The sequence below is a fragment of the Acanthisitta chloris genome, unplaced genomic scaffold (genome assembly GCF_000695815.1).
Source record: "Acanthisitta chloris isolate BGI_N310 unplaced genomic scaffold, ASM69581v1 scaffold11972, whole genome shotgun sequence".
NCBI lineage: Eukaryota > Metazoa > Chordata > Aves > Passeriformes > Acanthisittidae > Acanthisitta > Acanthisitta chloris.
The window spans coordinates 12,009-31,001 of NW_008658837.1; the positions used below are offsets into that span (position 1 = coordinate 12,009).

Below are 18,993 nucleotides of genomic sequence, written 5' to 3' on the forward strand. Positions count from 1 at the left end.
AAGAAGAGAACAAAACAGCAGCTGGATAAAACGAACTTTGCTGCTAAGAGAAAAATCACACGTAGGTCTCGATTGTGGGGCTGGGGAACTTGTCTGGTGCTGAGCAGCTTCTGCTGTTTGTCTTAGAAATTATTTCCCTTGCAGAAAGGCTGTGATGTGGCTGGGGATGCAGAGAAGACCCTTCTCAGGGGTAAATTTTGCCTGTCTGAACAGGCACACTGTCACCTGTTTTCTCCCCAGGCAGTGTGTGCACAGACTGATGCACTTCCAGAATAAGTGTGTGAGGGTGTTGGTACCTCACTGGGTTTCAAAACTGGCTGAAGCCGATCTGAAAGCACTGTCAGTCATAAACTGCTTTCCTGTTCAGGCCCCTCTGCTGTTGTCTTTCCCTGAAACATCACGATGCTCTGACCCGGCAGTTGCCATTCAGGAAAGATCTGAGTTGCAGCTGACAGTTCTCGTAGCGCGGGGGCAGCCAGAGCACCAGCAGCTCTGGGCATCACAAGGAAGGGTGTTAAGAAGAGGAAGAAGGGATTTGGTTGATGTCATTTTGCTGTTATATAAAGTGTTGGTGCACCCCCATCACAGCAGTTCTGGTCTCTGCACTGCAAGGACACTGTGGTACATCCGGAGAAGGGCAGCCCAAGCCATGAAGGGGATGGAGCAGCTGCTACATGAGGAGAGACTGGAAAGCCTGGGGCTGCGGTGTTGGGAGAGGAAGGTGGGATCAAAGTTCCCATCAGGAAGGCAATGCCTCAGCTGAGCACAGAGCTGTTGTTTACCAGCTCCAACAGCTGGGGTGCATCAGTGGAAATAGCAGGAGATTGGCGGGTTTAAAATGGGTGAAGGACAGTAATGCTTCACATAGCATGGAGTGAACTCCTGGAAGTTTGTGTCACAGGAGGTTGTGGAAGAGTCAGTATCAGCAGCTTTAATAAGGGATTAAATGCACTTAGGGACAATAGGTCTATAAACAGATGCTAAAGGGAACAGGCTGGGATGTTCCTGTTCGTTTTCTGAATGCTGGGGATGTACAGGCAGAAGGGATCACCTGTACCAGGAGCATGGTAGTTTGCCTGTGTTCCTGGTGCAGCCCCACTTATTACAGCAGCCAGACCCCTGCAGATCCCCACTTGTGTTCCTGCACTCTGCCAGGCAACAGTCCATCTAGCATGTCCAATTCAGGCCGTTTTAAAATGGGAGAGATGTCTCCTGCAAAACCCAAAGCAATCACTGAACAAAATGGAGCACGCCAGTGCTCCACAAGCAGCAGCAGTTGTGCTTGTCAGTCCTCACAGGGCTTGTGTGAATGAAATTGTTTTTAATAGAGGCCTAAGGCCATAGCAAGGAACAGCCCAGCTCTTTGTGGGAGCTGAAGCCCAGTGTGTGTGTCTGTGTTGTTGAACAAGTAACAGCAAAGTCAGACATGAGGGAAGAGTTCTTATTCTTCTTTTTTCTCCCAAAATAAACAGAGCACCAAATAAAAGCTGAAACCCCCCTTGGAGATGCCAATAAAATGTGACCAGCCATATGGCACTCAGAGCAGGGAGCTGCTGAAGTTGGATGTCCTCGTTGAGTGCACAGGGCTCTGGGAGCTGGTGCTGTGCAGAGGTGTTCAGTGTGCTCCAGAAAATCCATGGGAGACAGGGCTGGCTCTGCAGCCATTGCGTAACAGGGGAGTTTTGCTGTGTTTCTAGATGCTGAAGTTCTAGTTAATAGTTTTTCTTTTCCTGGGGCAAAAGCTGCCTGGTTTTTGTTGCTTACTGTGCATGTCTGCTTCCTCCAAGCACAAGTTCGGGGGTGCCAGGTCGGTGTTTAAGCACGTGTGGTGCTGGGGCTGTTCTCATTTATGGGAAGCTATAATTAGACTTTTGGTGTTTGCTTTTAGGCAAATTAAGATTTGAAGTAGTAATTATTTTTCCCAGTGTCTTTAAATAAATTCTTTGAATCGCGAGGCGAATTGGTCTTTTGTAAAGATTCACTGCTGCTGGGGAGAGCAAGTTCTTTCTCCTCAAAACTGGAAAATTTCGGATATTGGCAGGCTCTGCTTATAAACTGTATCCTCCCATTTTTGCTTTGTTGTGGTTTTATTCATTTTAACCTAAAGCCATAACTAAAATATATCTGTGACGTTTCATCCTGACAGGATAAATGGAAATACAAAACCTAAAGAAGTCTCTCTCTCTCTGTTTTTCTGGAGGAAGTCGCTGCTTTAAAGCACATTTGAATGTTTTTACTGTAATTGCACTTTGGATATGTGGACGTACTGAGATCCCGCATTTCTGTTATTTTTTTGAGTAAATCTCTTATTAGTAACTGTTAGAACTACAACTAGTGAGGTTTTGCATCTAATTCACTTTGCAAATGTCAAAATGAAACATAAATCGCTTCGCAAATTGCCGTATTAGCATTTAAAAAGGCTCTGAAATGGTTTAATTTGTTTAGGGCTGCAGTATCTTAAAAACAGTTTCTCTCTGACCCCTCCTTCCCATCTGTGGGTTTCTTGGATGCCCTGGTCCCCAGAGAGGCTCTGGGATTTCCCGCTGCGTGGGGATGGACGTGTGAGGAGTTGGTTTTGGAGTGTGAGACGCAGAATTCCCAGCTGGAGGTGCCGACGCTTCCCTGCCCGGCAGAGGGAATGGGCTGCCTCGAGGCAGTGTGTGATGAGTGTGTCGGTCCAGACAGAGAAGGGTTGTTCCTCCCGGGGGCTGTGGGAGCCCTTTCCCCACTGGCATACTCCGAGCTCCCTCCCTGGGTCTGTTTGCACACACTAACACAGCACTCTGGATTTCTAATCATCATAAATTATGACCAGTGCAATCAACATCAAGTTTAATAAAACACACGGTGCTGAGAAGTGATCCATCCTGGAGCACAAAATGCCATCAGCTCTGGACAGCTCAGCTTAAAGCAGGTCATGTCTCCTGGAAGGCATGAGCAGAGCTGCTCTTTGCTCTCCCCACCGTAATGCCAGGTGGATTTAAACTCGAGATTTCCCCCTCTCCAGAGCACCTACTCAACTGGAACGTGCACTAAGTGCATCTTGTTTGTCACTGGTTTCTTTGCCAGAGGCAGCATTTGTCTGGCACATTCCCTGTCCCCAGAGGGGAAATCGCTGTGCCAGGGAGGGAGAAGAAAACAAAATGTACAGCAGTAACTCGCCAAAAAATGTTTCTTTTTATTAAGCCTCATGGATGTTGATAGCCCGAACTGGCGAGCACTCAGGCCCCGTTGAAGCACGTGGAGAGTCGTGTGTTGCAGGGCACTAATCACATGCACTGGTTTGCATTGCACATGTCAGAGTTTCCAGGATTTGGCCTGATTGCTATGATGGTTTGGGCAGGCAAACAAACCGGCACATGTTTCCCAAAGGCTTGGAAGGTGTGTGGTATTGTGGAAACAGAGACTGGATGTGCTGTGGTGTGTTGACACGGTGGTGTTCCGTCAAAGGGTTGAACTCAGTGATCTCAGAGGTCTTTCCCAACCTAATTGATTCTGTGATTCTAGGAAACAGTGTGTGTTGCTGCTGTTCCTGGGGATAGGATCACTCTCCATACACTGGACTGCTGTGTGCTTTCCATTAAAGGATGCTTTTTTTTTTTTTTTTTTGCCATGGTCCCTCCTGGCTGTAGCATCACAGAGTGACTTTGTCCAAGGACAAAAGATCCCCAGGAGCCCTGAGAGTGCTGCAGTCTGCCTTCTCTTCAACCTCTTTCTTTATTTTAAAAGAAATTATCCCCCCACCCAAAACAACAACCTGAAGCTAAGTGCTGATTTAATAGGACATATAAAGGAATCTACGGCTGATAGTCAGAACAGTCCAAAAACGCTTCAGATCCTGCTTGGGTGGGGGAGCACGAGGCTGCCATCAGGCAGGAGCTGGGGGAAGGGCAGAGTGAAGCCTGCTGCTCTGTGGATGCTCCTCATTGCAGCCGTGCTGTCGTGCACAGGCTGTGCCACGGCCAGAGCAGTCCCCAGCTGCTCCCAGGGCGGCTGCGCTGCCGTGTTTGGGTGGCAGCTGGTGGGAAGAGGATGGGCTAGGAAATTGGGAGCGTGCAACTTCTGAATGCAGGGAAATGTCTGTCTCCAGACCTGGCTGCAGTGGAGGCATGATTTGTGCTTGGGTGGCCTTCCTGTTCTAGTCGCGTGTCTTAGAGATGCTGTAGCCCTTCGGAGAGCACAAGCCTTTGGTTCATGCATGAGATGGCACGTGCAGGGCTCTGCCTGGAGGAGGGAGCGGGTTCTGAAGGAAATCTGTCAATTTGTTTCCAGTGAGAAGATGTGTTTTTCAGCTCCTGAGAGTGCTGTCGAGTTGTTTTTCAAGCCGCACTCCATTCTGCAGGCATTGTATATTTTAAGCATAGCAAAAGTGTTGGATTGAATATGAGTAAATAAGTGTTTTCCAGAGTAACTAACTGCTTTGTTTCTAAGTAGCCAGTCAAGGCTTTTGGTTTGCTCTGAGCGAGGAATATTTCAGAAATAAAATTTTCTGCTGAAATAGCAGTTACAACTGTAGGGAACCTGTTTCCCATGCATGACTGACTTAGTGATGCAGTGGAGTGGTGATGTGAGCAGAAGGGGGATGTATGCATGTGAAAGATCCTCTATAATACCACTGAGCAAGTAACATTATCCTCCACAGAGCTTTCCACCTGCGGCTCGGGGTGAACAACGTGTAGCTCTTTTTCTCTCGGGTACGTCTCCTGTGGCATCACAGGTATCTGCGTGTCAGAAGGCAGCGAGCTGTGCTGTTTGGTTAGTAAAAAAGTGCATTAAAGAAGATGTGTTCTTTATCCTGCGTTGCTGCGGAGCCTACCTGATATAAAAATGAGCACACTGTGGAAATCTGTCCTTTCCCTCTCTCCTCGAACATGCATTCTGCAGCGGCAGAGCATGTTGTTTGATGGCAAATAAAATGTCACGTAGCAGTTAATATACTCAGGGAATGGGAGCTTAGATTGCTGTAGAAACCTGAACTGAAGTTCCTGACCTGGATTACCTTTTTAATTTAGTGTTGCCTGCTCCAGTTTTGGTGACCCCTTTGCAGGAGAGCTGGGGGTTAGATGTTTTGCTCTGCATTCCTCCTCGAGAGGTGGGACCCTTGCACATTTCTCCCAACATGTTGCACATATACTGGGTGCTTACATGTACCTGCAGCTGTGACTTGATGTTATCCTATTTCTTCTGCTGTAGAGATGACTGAAGAGGAACAATTTGCACTGGCCCTGAAAATGAGTGAGCAAGAAGCCAGACAAGTGAACTGTCAGGAAGAGGAAGAGGAGGAGCTCTTGAGGAAGGCCATTGCTGAGAGCCTTAACGTAAGTGTGCTTCTGTGAAGAGGCTTACTAGGGTTCTCCAGCAGTGCTGCTTTCTGTGCTTGCTTTGCCTCACTGCTTAAAAGAAGGTTTTATTGAGGGCCTAGATATTTCCAGTACAGACTGGAACTACAGCAGTCACAGAGTAGTTGCTTTGTACCATTTCCCAGGAGAGTGATGTATGGAATCTATCCTCAGCTGTACTCTGTTTCAGGGTACATCGTTCTGATTGGGGTGGGGGGATCTGCAGTCCAGGTGATGGCTGCCAGTGTGCTGTGGGATCCCTTGGGGTGCTCTGCGGATAGAGAACAAGCCTCTAGGAGAGCCAACCTTTTGTTTTTCAGAGCTGTCAGCCCTCAGACTCCTCTGATGCAACTCCTCAGTTGTCACTGGAAGTGCTCGGCAAGGGAGGCCAGAGCCAGCCTGCTGAGGAAGAAGGCTCTGAGATCCTGGGAGGTCTGGCACTTTGCCCTGACACCCCTGGCTCTGAGTGCAGCTCCCACTCAGAGAGCTCCAGAGCTGATGGGAACGGACAGATGGATGTCGCCCGGAGGCCCCTGGTAGTGTTGAGGAGGTTAAGCCAGGAAATCGTTGAAAGCTCTCTAGTATCCGGCATAATCGTGTCTCCGGGGAAGGGCCAGCCTGTGACAAGGTCAAGTGAAAAGCCTTCCTCACCCGGAAAAAGTGATTCCAGTAACGTGTTACGCAGCACCCTGGGAGAGGACCTCACGTCTTTGAGTCCCACCTTTGGCAGGGTGGCTTCAGGCTCCTGGCGACTGACACCTCGCAGACTGTTCATGAGCTCCTCCAGCTCTTCTGAAGCAACGGGCCACGAACCAAAAGAGCAGCTTCTGCCCTGCACTGGCCATTCCGTGGGAGAAGCTAGCACTGGGAGCTCAGCCATGCTCTGGAAGAGCAGGATCACAGAATGGTGTGACAGCCCCAGGAGGAGTGGTGGAGGAGCAGGTACCAAACACACCTCACAGCCCAGGCACACTGCCAAAGTCTCTGTTTCCACAGAGCAAGCAGAGCAGAACGAGGTGTCTGACAGTACCCCAGATCTTTTCACACTGACTGCAGAGGAGAAGTACAAGCAGGAGGAGGCAAGAGACACAGTGCACTATTACTGGGGCATCCCCTTCTGCCCCAAAGGGGTGGACCCCAACCAGTACACCAAAGTCATCTTGTGTCAGCTGGAGGTTTACCAGAAGAGCCTGAAGCAGGCTCAGAGGCAGCTATTGCATAAGAAGGAGTTTGGTAACCCGGTTGTCCCCAGTTCTTCCTTGAGCCAAAACGAGTTTGGGAAAGGAGAGGAGGTAAGCAGGGAGAACGGAGTTGCTGATGGTACAGAAGATGGAGACACAGAGGGGCAGGAGTCTGAAAGCATCACCTGGTTCCATCCTTCAAAGAGGAGGGAGGCAGAGAGTCCAGGGCACAGCATGGAAGAAGAGAAGAACTCCACTTCTGATGATGAACCGACCACCAGCTACTGCCAGGTAAGAGCTTTGGCACTGAGCAGAGATTGAGCAATGCTGCTCTCCTGTCTATTTTATGGTTCAGTCCCTTCTGCAAAGCAGGCACTGCTGTTTAATGCCCCTCTTAAATTTAGGGACCTCCTCCTGTAGCCACACAGCTTACTGCAGAAGGGAGAAGAGAAGTGTACTGGCTGACCCCCAGCTGACACACACTAGGGGCCGTGGTGCAGCCTGGCAGTCATTATTCATGCCCCACTGACACACACATCCTGCTGACTTGCCCTTCTCAGAAAGGTGCAGCCTGGCAGTGTGTCAGGGCAGCGAGCACAGAGGTGATGCTGACCACCACCAGCTCTGGCAAACCAGTTTATAAACCCTTAGCCATGTGGGGAGCTCTGCATTCCCCTTACCAGAGACAAATGGTGGCCTGTCCTTGTGGCAGAGCCTTCATGCTTCGCCCTTGCAAGTGCTCTTTCTCCTCATTGCTTGTCTGGCTGTGGCTGGGAGAGGCTCTGCCTGCTCACAGGCATCTTCTGCCTGCCTGGGTGACCTGTCACCGCGGCAGTGCTCACCGTCCTTGTCCTGGTGTTGAGCACCTTCTCTCTGGCTCACTGCTCGGGTCTGCTAGACACTAGGTGTCAGCCTCTGTCTCCGTCAGGGCTCTCCTGCTGGAGCGGAAGGCAGCTTTCTGTCACTGCTAAGTTTAAACAGATTGCTAGTCAGATGAAGTATTTATTACTGCTGTATTTTAGGTTTGTGTCAGCCTTTTCCAACCCTCATTTTTCATAATGACTTCACTCCCGGATCATTGTATAACTTTATCTTCTCTATGACTGAAGCCTTGGCTCTGTTGTTCCTGTTTTCAAGTGTATTTGATCATTTACCCTGGTGTTAGAAAGATACTTAACTTGTTTTGTGATATTTATATTCTGTCTTGTAATATTGAACACTTAGGAAAAACGTCATGTCTGCATTTTCTGGTTGCAGAAAAAGAGCAGAGCAGCCTGTGCTGAAATGTGACTTTTCATGACAGTGCTTTGGCTCGTGTTTAGCAGATGGAGATTTAAACAAGCCTTAGAGGTGCCCTGCAGAGGGAAGGAACTGACTTGTGCCCTTTTTCATTTCTTTAGGAGAGATACAAAAGACCTGAGAGGTTCTTAAAGCAAACTGCCTTTTTTTTAATTCTGTATCTTTTCCTTTGGAAATGGAGGTGTCATTAATCTGGAAGATTGGGGTGACTGCAGGTCTATGGATGTGTATGCTAAAGCCCTTGGAAAGCTACAGCAGCAGCAGGGAAGGGCTTGAACTTTTAATCAGTATTGAAAATTGTGGGCTATTTTGTAAAATATTATCTGTTTAATGCTAATACCTCATTAATTCTTGGGGAGAAAAGAGGTTTTAGTGGTGCTGAGTGGTAACTTGTAACGTACTCATCTTGACCATTGGAGCTCTCTCAGAGCCATAACCTGTATGTAGATGTAGCCTTCCTGATGTTTTTAAGGTGAAAAAAATAAGGAAGGGGGAGGGGTAAGCAGCCTTTAAAATTTCAACCCTAGCCCAAAAATTGCTAGTTCTTTTTTTTACTGAGAAAAAATAATTTCTAAGTGCCCTTTCATCTGCCTTATCACACCCAGCATGAGAGGTTGCTCCGTTCTCTCGCCTCTCTGTGCAGTCGCACACTGAGGCCAGAGCAGGTGATTTACTTGGAAAATCAATATGTTTGATGTTTGCTTGTGCCTTGTCTCCATTTTTTTCCTTCTATCAAATACAATTCCACTAGCAGTGACAAAGGAGTGGCCCAAGAGCAGTCGTGTCTCCGACGTGCTGCTTTGCTTGGAGACCCTTTGCTGCCAGTGCTGCCCTGATGCTCCCCCAGTGCCACCAATGCGGCTTTGCTGATGGGAGATTTTAGGCTGTGCTGAGGTTAGAAACCATCCTTGAGGAGTCAAAGCTGTCCTTGAAAAAGCCTTGTGCTATGTGTTATACCAGTGAAATAAAGGTGCAGGTGCTGTGCCTGGGGGAGGCGTCCTGTACCCCTGCCCTGAAACCCTCACCTGGAGCAGGCAGAACTTCCACCCTGGCAGCGACCAACTGCTGCCACTGCTTCCTGCAGCCAAGGGATGTTTGCAGAGAGCAAATCCTGGTTGTCAGGAGATCTCACAGCCTGTGAACCTGCACTAACAAACTTCAGTGCTAATAGAATCAATTCCTTCAGAGCCTTTCAAATAAGGTTAGAGGAGTCTTGGTCTTTAAAAGATTCAAAGGGAAAAGACTCAATTCTGGAGATTTAGAGTCTGGTGACCTGAATTAGTGCCATATTTTATAACAGATGTACTAAGAAAATCAGAAACATGGCCCAGTGTTCATGACCAGGGCAGAGGCATTGTCAACATATGCACAGTTCAGGATGAAGAGAAATAAAAATAAAGGAGGAGGTGTGGCATTTTATGTTAATGATGAGACTGCAGAGTAGCATAGAGCAATGTAGATAAAACAGAATATTTGGGTGTTGGAGTCACATTAGGGAAGTCTGACAGGAGGCCTTGATTTGGGGCTTGCTGGGGAAGTACATCAGCTATCCAGGAGTTGAAACCTATGGTGGAAATTGAACTCAGAGAAGAGTCTGATAGACTCAGGGAAGGGGGAGGAAAACCCTTTGGATTTCTTTGAGAACTAGCATGAGAAATTATGGGCCTGACAGAAAGAACTGCTAATAAACTGTTGTAATTCCACCTGATTAGAGGATGGCAAGTGTAACATGTACACTGCAGAAGAAGAAAGGGATCTGGGTAATGACTGGCATGTTAGCCTGACCTCAGCAGTGCGTAAGGCTTTTGAACAAATTTTAAAGGAAAGAATAAGTGGAGTCATAGAGCTAAATGAAAAATGGGATAAAATGCACACAGATTTACCAGCTGTAGACTGTGCAGGTTAATCTGTGCTCTCTTTGATGGGACAGCTGATTTCCTAGGCAAGAAAAATGCAATAGATTTTATCTATAGAAAATTTAGAAAAGTGCTTCTCATGGTCAAACATCAGCTGTACCAGTTGATCAGGTCATCCTGGCTCAGGAAAATAGGTTTTAAAGTGGAGTAGGAGAGGCATGCTGGGGTGCCCAGGGAAGTGCGGGGGACACTAAAAACCTTGGGTTGTTTACCTCAGCATGGTGGGAGATGGAGAGGAGCTATGGTTGCTGCCTACAAGTACATTTGGGTGAATGCTTGGAACAGGCAGAGAGTATGGAAGGTGATGGACAAGGCTGGAATGAGTGGATGGGCATGGACTGTCCAGGAACATGTCTAGGCAGCAAGGTAACACAAAGTACTGCCAGACTTTATTGCAGGGAGCTGCTGAAACTCCTGACCAAGAGGAAGAATGGAGGGGGAAAGCTGACTAGTTCAGGATGGATACTGAGCGTTTTTCAGGTAAAAATACGTAGCAGACTGGATGCAATGCCATGGACAGAATCCAGTGTCCCAGCAGACCCCAGTCAGCTGTGCACATTGTGTTATGTGCAGGAACTGCAGTGACAGGACATGAAGTAATGGGGGTAAATTGAAAGAGGGAAATTTAGATTAGATATTGGGAAGTTTTTTTCCTGTGGGGGTGGTGAGACACTGGCACAGGTTGCCCAGGGAGATAGTGAATGCCCCAACCCTGGCAGTGTTCAAAGTGAGGTTGGATGAAGCCTTGAGCAACCTGCTCTGGTGGGGGTTGGGGCTAGGTCCATTCCAACCCTTTCACATTTTATGATTCTGTGATAACATCAGAATTTTCCCTTTCAGGCCTCCCAGGCTCTGCCTGCAGGGGATATGCGTGGAGATGGGGACCCCATGCAAATTGCACAGAGGTGAGTTAGGGTGATCTCAGTGTGAGCTCATGGGCTCACTCTGGTGAGCTGAGCTCTTCCACTCTCCCTGGAGTATCTTGCGGTGCAGTCCCACCACAGCTTGCTGCAGGGTGTGCTGGAAAGGCTGTCTGCAAGCACTGCTCTTAGGTATCACTGGAAATACTTGGCTTTGGAGCAGTGTGGGAGAGAGGTTGGGCACAAGTGGGGAGAAGGGATCAGTTGCTCTTGTTGCTTGGTAAGATATGCAAGGTGCATCCTAGCACGAGTTGCTCCTTGCCCTCTGAAGCTCCTGTGACAGTGCAGTACAGCACAGGGTAGGTGAGCTGAAGGTGAGCTATGTCAATGCCATCACGTGTCTGTCTGGGAAGGCACACAGGCAGCATCGTGGAAGGTTTACTGGATTTCTGTGTGTATTTTTATGTGCCTGCCTTGCTGCTGAAGAGGAAAGATGGGAGGAGGAAGCCAGACGGCACTGCCTATCAGCCAAAGATAGAGTGCAGTGCTCCAGAAAAGCCACTTCAGCAGATGACAGGTGTGGGACAAGTCAACATGATTTTCTTCAGATTTAAGCCTACTCCTCTTTTCCTTTTTTCCTTCTTCTTCCTGTGGGATGTAGTTCTAAGGCTGTGGAGAAGAAGGACAAATAGGAGAGGATTCAGGGAGCAAGTTACAAGAGAGGCCAGATAATGTCATGTTTTTAATTTGCTGGGTTTTATAATTTAAACCTGCTTTGGAGCAAAACTGCCAACTTCCCTCTGATCTAACAGCGTTTGGCCTGAGCAGTTAATATCAATATGCAGAGTATGAAAATCCCTCTTGCTTGCACCTTTCTAACAAGCTTAAAACCTGCCTTGGGGAGCAGGAGGAACCTGCAGCTGCCGCTGCTGCCAAGGCTGATGAGCCTGTGACAGCTGAGGTCTGAGCCTGCGTGGAAGGCACCGAGGTGTGCACTCTGCAGCACTGGCCTTCTGCCTACTCAGGGCAGGAGAGGCTGGATGTGAAGAGAGAGGGAACTCTTCCCTTTGGTGTAGCTGGTGGGGTTAGTCTGGGATATTCCCCAAGCTGCCCAGGAGCTCCTGCCTGCCTCAGGGTGGGATGCACCTGGGTGCAGCGGCCCCTTCTCGAGCAGCTGGCACATCTGCAGCAAGGCAAGAAATGGCTGCAGTCTTTGCAGTTTTGTGCACATTAAGTGTTGCCATCTGGCTCCTGGTGATTTGCCAGCACAGCCCTCTCCTGGGCTGGCCTCGGCAGCACTCTGTAGGAAAACAGGGCTCTGAGCTGTCTGGAGACACTGGAGCAGTTTAGGAAGTGGCAGCCCAGGCAAGAGCCTACTTTGCTTTCTGTGGGCTACTCTCTCTCCCTGCTTGTTTTACGCTTTGTATGGAGCATGGAAGATTGGGGTTTTAATAAATGATTATAGGCTTTGTTACCAGGAGATAGTTGGTGTAGCAAGAAATGTGGTTTGACTTCAAATTGATTAGCCCATTTTATAAATGTCATAGCAAGTTGTTTTGTGTGAGTTCCTTTGAAGTGAGCCCTGATGTTAGGCTCAGAGTAAAACACGCTCAGCCTGGATTCATAACAAATGCTTTGAGATGCTTTATTTAGAGAGAAAAGCCACTTGTGATTTCCTATCAGAATTTTGTTATTTATCATAAATCAGCAGTGGCTGTTCTCTCCTCTCTAAGGCCTGTGGTTGAGCTTAATAAATCTTCTGTTTGTCAGGGTGGGGATTCGTGTTTTTAAAGTGTGTTCTTGCATACTTGATCAGACTACTCAGAAAGCCACGCGAGGCACAGAGCGTGTCAGCATGGGTGCCAGACTTACTCAGCAATGCCTGTGTTGGAAAAGGCACTGTGGAGTGAGGGGGGAGGAAAAAAAAAACCCAGGAGGAATCCGAAGGTCAAAATGAGAGGAGCAGAACCTGGTGTTGCACTGAGGAACCACCACACTAATGCTGCAGGGAAGTCTTGCCTTGTGTCACATCCACACTGCTTCTGGCTGCTGTGCACAGGGATGAGGGAGGAAATGAGCAGTGTGAGGAGGGAGAGAGGATAATGTGAGATAAAACAGGTCTGTGCCTTTCCTCTGTGTCTTTCCTTCCCCAGACAGAATGAGATACAGTGCTGGTACCTGTACAACTCCTGAATCTTGTCCCACACTTGTGAGCAGGTATTTTTGCTCCCCTGACAAGAGATAATGACCCTTCCTGCCTTTTTGTCAAGGGCTTCTCGAAGAAAAAAGATGTTCCCTTTGGAGTTTTTGCTTAGGATGGCATTTTAGACCCATATTTTGCTGTTATCCTGGTCATTTCTGGCTGTCAGATATTGACCACCTGGAAATTATGGCATGACCTGCTGTTCTGAACTGCCTGGACAGGCAGGTGTGGTGCTCACACCTCCTGGATTGGAGGTTCATGTTATATTTGTATTTTGAACAGCATCTCTGCAATGACCCCACTTGGCAGTAAAAGGAGCCCAGATATTGCCACAGAAGACTCTGCTGAAGAAGAGATCTCTGTTTGTCCAGGTAAGAGGCACTTGAGAATGCTATGAATTTTGTACTGAAAGCTACACACGTCTGAACTTCAGGGAAAAGAAGAGAATTTCAAGGTATTTGAACAGAATGAGATTTCTTTCCCATCTCCCTTTGTCAGGGCTAAAATTATCCTGGTAATTTAGTTTGTTCCCCTAGTTTTGGACCCATTTCCTTTAAGACAGTTCTATGACAGGGGTTACTGGGGACTTGCTGCTGAAGAGACACCAGAATGTATGTTGGCGTGGAGGGGTCACTCAGAACAAGGTGTCAGGAGTGATCTCTGCAATACAATCAAGAAATGTTCAGATCTTTCAGCATCAGGATAATGTTCAAAGCATGAGAGCAGAAATAATTTTTGTCTTACATTAATTAAATGTGTTTGGGACCGACAAGTTTTTCTTCCTTGGTCTCTCCTACCATGTTTGAAATTTTCTGGTTTGAGACTTTTAAAGTAAGCAAAGTAATGAAGAGACCACTCCTGTTCAGGAGCAGCTGTGCGGGTGTAAAGGTCATGATGGTGCTTGGAGGAACATTTTGTTGCTAAGGAAGATGTGGAGGTCTAAAGACAGTGTGAGGCAGGCCACAGAATGGGAGCTCTGCTTGTTTCAATGTGAGAGCAGCTCTATTCTTGCTTTGTCTCCATCCCAGCAAGTGTCCCACTCACTTTCTCTGTGTCTAATCTCACTCCCCATGAAGCCGCAAAGCTGCGGTGGCTTTGTCCTCACGCCACCATGCTGTGACTTTAACCCCTTATCTGGCTGTGTTGTTGCACATTGTCTGATAACATTTGTGGCAAGTCTAAAAAATGTTTTGAAGCTGTGAAAACTCTGTTAAGTGTTGAGGGCTAAGCTACATCAACAAGTGAGGAGGTAGTTTGGGGGCTGCAAACTGGTGCTGACATGGAGGTGTTTTTCTGCAGAGACACAGCCAAGCCCCCTGGAAGCTAGTGAGGAGGAGAGAGAAGAGATCTGCTCAGACAGCAGAGATGCACCTATGCAGGTAAAAGAGCTTGAAGTTGGGGAAGGGTCTTGTTTCCAGTCCTGTTTTCTAGACCAGCTGAGCTGTGCTGGCATTTCCCCTTGGGTAGCTGAGAGCTTGGACTTGCGCTGTTTGGATCCTCACAAACAGTTCCCTCCTCGCTTTTCTTCACTGCTTCCTATCTCCAGTCCCTTTTGGCTGGGGACTGCGTGCAGCTGCTTCTGAAGCCTTTCAGTCCTACAGCTGGAGAGCTGTTATCCATTCCAGCTTGTTCTTTTATCCCCACACAGTGCTGTGCTGGAGGATGCCATCAGCGTGGGCAGCACTGCTGTTGCTTGCCCATGCTCAGGGATACAGTGCTGTGATGCTCAGCAACGCAGAGGGACCCCTGGAGCTGTGAGGGAAGTTGTGTTGTGCCATGCTTACGTTGTGACATGCTGTTAAAGTTGTTTGAACTCCAGTGTTTGCTCTCTGCAACCATCTCCAAGAAGCTAAGAGGAGAGCTTCACCCAGAGACCGGACTGGGCTTAAAGGTGTCCTTGAAATGTTGAGGGCTGGTAGTGGTTTGCAGGCCAAGAAGAGTGTCCTGAGCCTGGGAATCTTGATTTGGGTGCAGGAATAGTCAATATCAACAGCAAGCCAGAGGCAGGGCCATCCTCTTACCTCTCCCTGCAGCTGTGCGCTGTGTGCGGCTCCTTCCCCGTGTTGTCACACCTGCACAGCAATTGCTTTGCAGCTGTCGCTGTGCCGACACCTGATTTCAGTTCCTGCTTCTGATAAAACTCCCTTTGTCTATTAATTTAGAGAGTGATATCAAAGGGGTTGCCAAGTACTCCTCTGGCAGGGTACACGAATACAGCATCGTACGGCTCTTGACAAGAGGATTCATTTGTGGAAAGCTCATTCTGGGAGTTTGCAGCTTGTACAGCACGTCTGCAGCTCTGATGTCTCATTGTCACAGGCCTCTTAATAAACCATCTTCTGCTCTCATGTGCCTTTCATTCTGCAGGTATCTCCAAGCACTGTTCAGGCAATTAGGGACTGCAGCAAGGAGAGGGGTTGGCCTGGGCTAACCTGGGTACCCACAGTCACTGAAGCACACTCATGACCCATTTGGCTGTGGCCAGGACACTGCCCTGTTGGCCATGCTTTGCCTTGGGTCTCACACTTCTGCCTGGATGGCACAAGGTGATCAGCACAGGGATGGGGAGCAGGTTCCTAGGGATTGACACCATTATGGTTAGCAGCAGATGCTGGTCCAGAGCCCACAGCCCTCCAGGAAGGCAGCAGGAACAGCTACCAAGTGCATGAGCAGTTTGCATGAGCTGAGTGTAGACCATTGGGACTGACTTCTTCCTAGCAGATGCTGAGCCAGGACACAGGAGTCTTGTTGTTGTGCTCAGCCTCTAGCATTGCTCTTGGCTGGCTATTGGCCGCAAGTACTATGTCTTGTAGGCAATTTCCTTTGCTAAAGAGCATAGGCAACTGTCTCTGCCTCTGACAGGGGTGATTGGTTCTGCAGTTGAGGTTTTCCAGACTGTTAGAGCGAGGTTTTGTACAGGCAGTTTTGGAAATGTGGTGGCTTTTGTTACAGAATGTTGCATTTCCATTTAAAATTAGTAATTTACCAGTGAATGTGGGCGGGCAGGGTGTGCAGAATCCCTGATCTCCTCAGATTGCTTTCAAAAAAGGCAGCTAGAAGGAGCAGTGCCTGCTGCTTTTCCCATCATATTTTTTATATGTGTTGTCTGACTGGGATAGTGCAGGTTTGATCTGATCATTCATATCTGACACATCTTGTTTTTTTATGGCTCTTCAGTGTGACGCCCCATGGTGAGGACTTCACACGGTGTAGTGACACTGAGATGTGAGAGAGGGGTACGAGTGCTAATGCTGTAAGTGATGTACTTCAGCAGCTTGTGTTGGGCTGGAGGAACTCTTCTGGCAACTCCTCTGCAGAAATCCAGGGCACAGAGCCTCCCTGGGAATGAGAGAGATGTTCCTGGGGCTCAGTGCTGTGCTGATGTCTGGGAGAAATGCATTTTGTGAGTCAGAATATCAGTGTAAGGCCCAGTCCTGCAATCTTTGACATCGCTCCTCAGAGTCAACAAAGCACCTTCCTTCCCTTTAGGACATAAAACTCAAGATCAGATCCTCATTTGGGAAAGGAAGTAATAAACTGAGTAATACGACAAAGAGCTCCAGTGGCACTGAGCGTCTTGGCTGACCCCAATTACTGCTTCCCTGAAATGATACTGTTGGAGGGAAGCAGACAGCAGTTTGGCTGCACACTGTCTGCACGTCACTGCTTAGCTCTAAGAACAGAAAACTCTTCTATATTATTTTTCTACAGGTTTCTTCTCCACGGTTAATATTTAAATAGCGTTTTGTAATCATTGCAGGGAGGGAGAGGTTCTTTCTTAATGTGGAAAAATCTCGCAGCAAGCCTGACTAGGCAGAGATGTAGTTATGAGAGAGATGGCTGCAGTCTGCTGCATTTGGGAATGTCAGTAGCATAGGGATCAGGCTGGATCTCCATGGGTGGGTGGTGGAATACCTTTGCATCTGTGTGACCAAGTGTCAGTAAGTGGTAATGGCACCCTGAGAACACACATGAGCTGTGACATTTCACCCTGGTGAAAAGCCTCTGCTAGTAATTTTGTGTGACACAGATTTTTAATAGTGTTGCCTCTCTCCTTGATCGGTGTCCCCTCTGATGATTACTCCAGCCACCTCCTCCGCAGAGGAGGGGCTTCCACTGATCTCTGGACTCCCTAAGACCACAGCAGCCTTTTATCCTGGGGGAAGCTGTGCTCCCAGACAGTGCTGCCTGTGTAGCATGGATCATGACCAGAAACTGATGAGCACAAGTCAGGTGTTGAACTCTTGCTTTGCCCCATGAATTTTCCATCAGTTTCGCTTCTGAGCTTTCCTGATTAATGGAAGCTTTGCCATTTTTCCACGGTAGCACAGGTAATGTTTGCCTTAAACGGTGTGCACTGCTGTGCAGGGAGGTTTCACCATGATTCAGAAGGACACGTTGCCTTTGCAAGAAGAATTAGTTATTAGTGCTGCACAGTTTACTCAGCCAGTGGTGTTATTTCTGACCACTACATGATGAAGAAAGAATAAAACTTTCCAGGAAAAGCTGAGTCTGTGGGAGGGTGAGTAGCTACCAGACAGCATGGTGCTCTGCACCTAGCAAAAAAAGGGGGACAGCACTAACTGCCTGGCTAATTAATCTTCTTCTTCCTCAGGTTGGTGGAGATGAAGATGTTGGCAGGACCATGTCTGAGAGCAGTCCTGCAGCTGCTGCCTGTGTGTCCTGCCCACTGTGTGATCACGGCTTTCCAGCCGCGGAGATTGAGGTCCACGCTATGTACTGCAACGGCGTCGTGGGAGCAGAGCCTGGTCAGGACACTCCAGGTCTGCCAAGTGCTACTTCTGCATGTTTGCTCTCTGTGCTTATCCCCTTTCCCTGTTATTTGGCAGACTGGTGCTGCAGTCCTGTCCCTCTTGGGATATATGTAAGGGAGGTTTGTTCTCTCTGCCGTATTCCATCTCCAGTCTGTCCAGGAGAGTGTTACCAGAGGCTCTGGTGTTTCCAGCACCTCCTGCACAGAGACATCATCTCTGATTGCCTTCACACAATAATGCACCACGTTATCAGGTCCTCAATATTACCTCAGGATCTATCCCTGGCTGCTTCAATCAGTACTCCTAAGACTTGTCTACTGTGTGTTTTGTTGAGGACCTGCAGAGAATCTGGCAGTGGTAGAAAGTGGCAGGTTTGAGCCACACAGGCGAGTGTCCTTCAGGGCTCTTGAGAAAGGAGAATGTTCTGTACCACTCCAAACATGGCCTGTACTCTGCATGGAGTCTGACATTTGTGTGTGCAAAAATGGCTTGTTCAGGTGGCAGAGAGTGCAGAGAAGTTTCCCTCTTGTTCTCCTAAAATGCCAAAATGATAACTATCGATCTGGGAGTGCAAATTTTTCTCCTTCGTATGAAGAGTGAGGCATAGAAGCATGGTCAGAATGCCTGTATTAATCCTCTTTCCAGTCTTTTTCATACCATTTTCCATAGCCAGCCTTTGTAGAGCTTAAGTGAACAAATAAACTGGTTGGTTATCAACATATTCAGTAAGTTATGTTTTAGCTGCTGCTTGAAATGTAAAATCTGTGTTAGCACAATGTCAGGTAATATCAAAGTAGTAGCTTGTAATAAGATTAACTTTTCAGGTTGTGAATATATAATTTTCAGTTACATACTGGGTTATTAAATGCAACCTAAATCTATTATGTTTCAGCAATTTGAGCAAATCAGAGCTAGTACAAGAACTGTAACTTCTGCATTTCTCTAGCAGGAGGAACTTTCACCATGTAATCTTAATGCAGAGTTGATGTAGTTCCCAAACAAGGTCCCTGTTACATGAAATCTTTGGGGATGTGACATGGATCCTGGCAAGATAACAGGAGCCAGAGTAGTGGCTGATACTGGCTGGTGCTTAATTTTGGTGGGAAGTTCTCTCTACAGGCACAACCCACCTACTAACCCACCTGCTACTACCTGAGCCAAAGCATTTGGCTCAGGCAAATCAAATTGTCACAGTTCTTCCAGCCTCAACATTGTTAAAGATCTTACCCATTCTACAATATGGAGCAGAGTTTTTATTATGCCTTTTAGCAGGAATATCTTTGGCCCTGTGGTATTTGGGTCCCTGGTGGGACTGGACTGTGAGTATATCCATTGATCCTGGGGAATCATGACTGTGATCAGGGAAAGGCTTTGAATTCTTTGGCAGTGCGAGGAAATTTGTTCTTTCCTTTGGTGTTGG

At 47.8% G+C, this 18,993-nt stretch overlaps 1 protein-coding gene across 1 annotated transcript in view; it reads left to right on the top strand.

The window, feature by feature from the left end:
- Positions 1-18,993, top strand: part of UIMC1 (ubiquitin interaction motif containing 1) — a 35,824-nt gene that overhangs the window by 7,946 nt on the left and 8,885 nt on the right. The window contains exons 3-9 of the mRNA XM_009085240.1: positions 4-61; positions 5,194-5,318; positions 5,660-6,811; positions 10,576-10,640; positions 13,081-13,169; positions 14,098-14,177; positions 17,414-17,582. Of these exons, the coding sequence (XP_009083488.1) occupies positions 4-61; positions 5,194-5,318; positions 5,660-6,811; positions 10,576-10,640; positions 13,081-13,169; positions 14,098-14,177; positions 17,414-17,582 (1,738 nt within the window). The remainder of the gene's footprint in view (positions 1-3; positions 62-5,193; positions 5,319-5,659; positions 6,812-10,575; positions 10,641-13,080; positions 13,170-14,097; positions 14,178-17,413; positions 17,583-18,993) is intronic.